Source organism: Arachis ipaensis, chromosome B5, assembly GCF_059453495.1.
Source record: "Arachis ipaensis isolate K30076 ecotype BB chromosome B5, ASM5945349v1, whole genome shotgun sequence".
Taxonomy (NCBI): domain Eukaryota; kingdom Viridiplantae; phylum Streptophyta; class Magnoliopsida; order Fabales; family Fabaceae; genus Arachis; species Arachis ipaensis.
In genome coordinates, this window is record NC_142440.1 from 10,326,346 (window position 1) to 10,332,824 (window position 6,479).

General features: G+C 36.8%; 1 protein-coding gene across 1 annotated transcript; it reads right to left on the minus strand.

Annotated features, from left to right (window-relative positions):
- Window positions 1–3,363: 3,363 nt before the first annotated feature.
- Window positions 3,364–4,902, minus strand: LOC148563352 (uncharacterized). Its single transcript, XM_088486758.1, has one exon. It carries the CDS (start codon window positions 4,879–4,881, stop codon window positions 3,364–3,366), a length of 1,518 nt encoding a protein of 505 aa, XP_088342884.1. The 5' UTR covers window positions 4,882–4,902.
- Between the last annotated feature and the right edge of the window lie 1,577 nt (window positions 4,903–6,479).

A 6,479-nucleotide genomic window follows, 5' to 3' on the forward strand; every position in this document is an offset into this window, starting at 1 on the left:
ATAAAAAAATTAAAATTAATTAAAAAAAATAAATAAATAATATTCTTTTAAATTAAATTTTAAGAAAGAATATCAATCTCGTTTTAAATTTGAGAATTGATTATTTTTATGAATATCTAATATAAATTTTTAAATTGAAGTATCAAAAATTGAATAAAAAATTATTATGAAATTAAATTTAATAATTTAATAGGACTAAATAAATATTATTATCATATACTACTGAAAAAATTTTAACTTATACTGAAGACACTGCCCTCACAACTATATACCTAAAACCGCATTCCTGTATGAGCCCATCATTAGCAACGTGTCCAAAACGTGGCTGGAATGAAGAGACGACTCTTCGTATTTTAAGGAATTATCTCTTTACAAATGTGATTTGGAAAGCATTGCTATCTCTTATCACGAATAATAATTTCTTCACCCATAATTTTAAGATTGGTTTATCAGCAATTTATCTACCAAAGATCAATGGTCTTGTTTGTTTGGTGTTACTACTTCTTGTTTTTAGAACTTTTACAATAAACTGGTCTTTGATAAAAAAAAATTACTGTCCTAATATTTGTCATTGCTGTCATAAAAGCTAGGACGAATGAGATCTATAATTATTTGAAGTTGAGTGTTCCTCACTTAAAGACTAACTAATGACTACCTTATCAAGTACATGCCTCCTCAAGATAATTACATTAAGATGAATGTTGATGAATCGTTTTATGATAGTAATAATCATGCAGCTTGTGGAGGAATCTTTGAGACCATCTTGATAGGTTCATCAAAACTTTTTTCTATAATATTGGAAGTTGCTCCATATTTCAGACTGAGATTTGGGGTCATTCGAGGACTTCAGATTGCTGTTGCAAATGAGTTTTAAAATCTTTGTTGTTGAATCGAATTTTTTAGTGGCAATTAGCTTGGTCAGAAATAGTTGCGCTTCTTCAAACCCTTACTACTCTCTTATTGAAGATGTCAGAATCCATGCGGGCCAAATTAGGAATTTAAGCCGGCACAACACCTTTGGAGAAGTCAATTGTATTGCTAATTTATTACCCAAGAAAGGTCAAAATCTTTCCAATGGTCTCCATATTTTTTATATTCCAACTCCTGATTTACACCATGCCCTAGCCCTTGATGCTTTGTGAAGGTTGTGGTAGGCTTAGAGAAGGGGGGTTGAATCTATGCCTTCCTTTTAAGTTGCTGTTATTATCCTTTTAAGACAAACTTTTAATTCTGATTCTGTTTGTACTCAGCAGCAGAAATTTTTGAGACAATTTATTTTTGTCTCACGAATATCAGAAAACAGAACACAGCAGAAAAGAGAAAAGCTAACACCAGCATGTATCCTGGTTCGGTTTCCTTGTGCTATGCAACCTACGTCCAGTCTCCTCCATAACTATGGAAGAATTTCACTATAGTTAACAGTATTATATACACCAATTTCACAGGATTGACCCAATCCTTTCACACTCAAGTTCTAACCTAACTTGACATTGGCTATGCTAATACCTAACTATTCACTCTTAGTGCTAACCCAACTAAGAAAGGGATACCTTACAGGTACAAGATACAAGACATAGACATACCTAAAGAAATCAGAAAATAACTCTAGGCTTTTCTCTCAAGTGTATCACTCAGCCTTTTTTCACTCATGGCTTTTACTTGAGCTTTCTCACAATGCCTTTTCTCACAAGAAATTACAGAAAGATAAACTTAGAAAAGTACATTACAATCTGTAAAACATGAAGGAGATTGACTTCATCAATAGCCTCTTTGCTATGTGCAAAACCAGATTTGCAAACCTCAGATACAGTTCTTCAGTATTGGCCGAATGCTTCTTTGAAAGAAAGCATTATCCAAGTAGAGGAACTTCTTTACAGAACACAACTCACAAACTCTGGTTTTCTCTCCTTGCTTTTTGAATGAGCAGCAAGCTTCTTTTATCTCCTTGCATGTCGCTTGGTTCTTCTTCCAAGGTCAACACCTTGAGCCTTGAGTTTCACCAACCCACAGATTCACCTTTTTTACCTTAATCCTTAGAGTAGAAATTTTGCTTCTGACTCCTTCATCTTGGCCGAAAGCCACAAAGCAGTAACCATAGAAATCTTCTCACGGTCAACTTGATCTTAGCCATTGAGAAACTACTTGATCCCCAAGTATCACTTGTGACCGTGGATGTGAAGCAGAATAGGGCAGAGACCAACTTTCCCTTGAATGCCATTTTCGGATAGAGCAGAGAGTTGGGAAGAAGAGAAGAAGATCTGATTCATGCAAGATGAGATGGATTACCTTTAACTTAAGCTTGATTTGGTTTGGATTTTCTGTTTTAGCTTCTATGTTTCAAGCTTAAACTTTCTCTCTCTTGCTTCTTTGGTTACTAGCTTAGGGAAGAAGCTTTTTCTCTCTTTCTCTTTCTTACTTTTCTGAAGCTTTGATTTGACTTGATTAGAGAGGAGAGGAACGTTGCTTCTGGTAAGGCAAGATGGAGGGAATTGAAAAACAATTCGGGCTTGGATCGGGTTCTTCTCAAGTTCAGCCCGTTGGTGCCTTGTCTTGCTTCTTGGAAGACTTTTTGCTTGAGATGAATGACTTGGGCTTGTCTTTATTTTCACTTACCATTCAGCCCAATAGCATATTTCTTTTGTTTGATGTTGGGCTGCTGCAACACTTGTTTTTAGCCTGCATCATTTATCAAAAATAATCAAAACTAATTAGGTGATTAGCCCACTAATCAAATGTTTGTCATCATCAATTCTATTAATTAATTTCTTAACTCAACAATCTCCCCCTTGATGACAAACATAATCAAGCAATGATCAAAGAAATTTAAAATTTTGATAATGTTAGAAAACTTCCCTTTGATGTTTCTTGCTTTAGTGTTGCTCCCCCTTTCCTTTTCAAGATTAGCTCCCCCTGAATTTGTGCTTTCCTCTTTGTTCCTGGTTTTCTTTGATCTTAAAGATAGCACAATAAAGAGCTAAAATACATTTATTTTGGCTAAGGGATATCAGATAAGCAACATCACATAATCAGCCCAACATCAAGCTAATACCATCAGCAAACTAATTCAGCATGTGAAATCAAGTATTAATGCAGCAAAGAAGTACTAAGATCTATTCTCCTATTGCTATTACTCCCCCTTTTGTCATCAAGGGTGGATAATAAGCAAGATCAACAAAAAACAAATTCTTGCATCCTGCAGAAAAGAGTTAGTCCATAGTGCAAAGTACTGACTAAACTACCAAAGGTGCAGCAATATCTAGAGTTATTACAGTCATCCAAAATGAAACAATTCAAAAGTAGCTAAAGAAACAGAATTCATGAGACAAAAAAATAGCAGCAGCAGCAGTTTTTATGAGACAAATCCTAGGCATCAGAACCATTCCCCTCCGAAGCAGCTTCCTCTTCAACATCAGTGGCAATGTCTTCATCATTGTGAAGGTTATCAATGAAGGTCATGAGCACAGCCACCCTGTCCCTTGATTTTCTCAGAAAGTTCTCATGCTTGCTAGCTAGCTTCCTTTGTTCCTTGCTTATGGCAATCATGTGATTTGATTGGGAAACAAACTCTTGAGCGACATCCTTGACCACATTCAGCAGAGCAGATTTCTTCCCAGTGGAGATGGAAGTACCTTCGATGGAAGGAGGAGGAGAGTCATTTGGAATGAACTCTTCATCATCATCATCTAGAATCACTCTCTCAGATCTAGTTGGTCCTTTTTGCTGTTTCACTGAACCACCCCCTTTTAGGTATGAATGTCTGTTTTCATAATCCTCATTTGACAGGTCAACACCAAAATTCTCAAATATGCAAGTTAAAAACATGCCATAAGGTAGTGCTTTATATTTTATACTTCGAATAGAATCAAACATGTATCTAGCCATCAAGTAGGCAAAAGAGATTTCTGTTTTAGTGATTAGGGCATACAAAACAAGTGTGTCAGTGTAAGAAACCCTTTGATATGAACCACTTTGAGGAATCAAGATGTGGTTGACAATACGGTGCAACTGAGCACGTTCATATCCTAGGGCTTTGTGAGTGGGTGTGATGCCATCAATTAAGGAAACATGTTCACAAATGTGAGCCAGAGCATCATGGTAAGAGATACCAACACCTTCATCCCACTTCACAGATGTATAAGCACACGGCCCAACATCAGTGTACTTCAAGGAATCACTGATAGTTTCATTATTCAAGATAATGTCTCTGCCCTTAACATAAGAATGCACACTTCCTTCATGGTAAGTCATGTTTGCATAAAATTCTTTAATTAACTGAGGATATACAGGTTTTTTGATTTTGAAAAGGTGATTCCAGTCTAAAAATTCCAAATTTTCAACAAAAGAAAAACCTTTCTTTTTCAAATCAGGTAAATCAGCAAGAAAAGATGGACATAGAGTGCGATATTGAATAACTCCCTCATAAAAATCATGGTTCATGGCAGATTTGAAACGATGGGGGTTATAGTCTGAGTGAGATGTCATGTAGGGTGATTTATGAGCAAAAGGATCAATGTCTGGTTCTCTAACAGATTTGAGAGGGTGATGAGGGTTACCTCTTTGTGATCGAACAGGGACAGACCTTGACTTAGGTTTTGCTATCTCAGGAACAGGTTCTTCAACAGCAGGACGCTTCCCCTTGGATGAGCCATGTTTCGAAGAGCTTGGTTTGGAGGGCGTCGACTTAGGTGGTGGCGTCGGCTTGGCAGGAGCAGGGTATCGTGGTGTAGTCTTGGTTCGCGCCATGGGAGCAGTGCGAGGAGGAGAGGTAGGAGGAGATGGTGAAGGTGTGAGGGTTCGGTCTTGGGAGCGAGTGGAGGGCTTTGATGGAAGTTTATACACCTTTTCTCGAGGAGGCTTGTGTGCTATGGTTTTCTTCCTCATTTGGTGGTTTTTGATTTAAGAAGAAAGAGAGTAATGTGGGTGATGAGAGAACTTTTGCGTGGTCTAAAAATTTGCGGATAAATCCTCGTTGCAAGTATAGTTTTTAAACCTTCAAAAGTCCTTTCATACAAACGTTTTGGGTGTCACAAGTAACAAACCCCTTTGAAATTGATAACCGAGTATTCAAACCTCGGGTCGTCTTCTCAAGGAATTGCAGGGAGGTGTTCTTATTATTGGTTATGAGTCTTGTAAATTGGGGGTTTTTAATGTATGAGATAAAAAGCAACAATAGTAAATGGCAGAGGAAATAAAATAATAGCAATAAAAATAAACTCTTGGCAAGGTATTAGAAATTGGAAGTCCAGACTCAGTTATCTTGAGTTACTAATTTCTTAACCAAAACCAAGAATGTAGAAAGCTAAATTAAAATCATGAATATCTGGAATACCTCAAATAAAATACATTCAAAGTAGTAAAATCTAATATGGAAAAGTTCATAAGCCAATTGGAAAAATAAATAAAAATAAAGAACCTGGGATTGAGAATCACTCTTAAAACTAAAGAGAAATCCTAAATCCTAATCCTAAGAGAGAGGAGAGAACCTCTCTCTCTAAAACTACATCTAAAACATGAAAAGTGAATTGTGTGAGCCTCCCATGAATGGATGCATTCCCCCACTTTATAGCCTCTAATCTGTGTTTTCTGGGCCGGAAACTGGGTGAAAAACAGTCTAGAATTCGCTGGTTTCGAATTTTGCCACGCTGGTTTTTCGTCACTGCGATGCGTCCGCATGGATCACGTGGTCGCGTTGCCTAGCGTCAGGGAAACTATAGCATATTATATATCAAATCGAAGCCCCAGACGTTAGCTTTACAAAGCAACTGGAACCGCGTCGTTTGGATCTCTGTAGCTAAAGTTATAGCTGTTTGAGTGCAGAGAGGTCAGGCTGGACAGCTTAGCAATTTCTCCAACTTCTTGCATTCCTTCCATCTTCCCATCCTCCAAGCCATTCCTGCCCTATAATCTCTGAAAGCACTTAACACACATATCAAGGCATCTAATGGTAATAAGAGAGGATTAATAATAAGCAATTATAAGATCAAAGAAGCATGTTTTCAATCATAGCACAAAATCAGGAAGGAAATATAAAACCATGCAAATATTATGAATAAGTGGGTGAAGAGTTGATGAAATCCACTCAATTGAGCACAAGATAAACCATAAAATAGTGGTTTATCAACCTCCCCACACTTAAACACTAGCATGTCCTCATGCTAAGCTCAAGAGAAACTATAAAGATGAAGAGGAATGGTAGGATGTATGAAATGCAACCTATATACATAAATGCAAAATGTTTCTACCTACTTGGTTAAAACTAAACAAGTTCTCCCAAGACAAACATAAATCAGATTTTACTAATTAAAATTATACAGTAAAAACAAGTAAACTTGTAAGAAGATAGCTCATGAAAGCAGGGAACATAGAATTAAGCACTGAACCCTTACAGGAAGTGTATATACACTCTAATCTCTCAAGTGTATAGGGTTAATCACTCTACTCTTCTCTAGTCATGCTTTCTAAACTTTGTTCTTCATCTA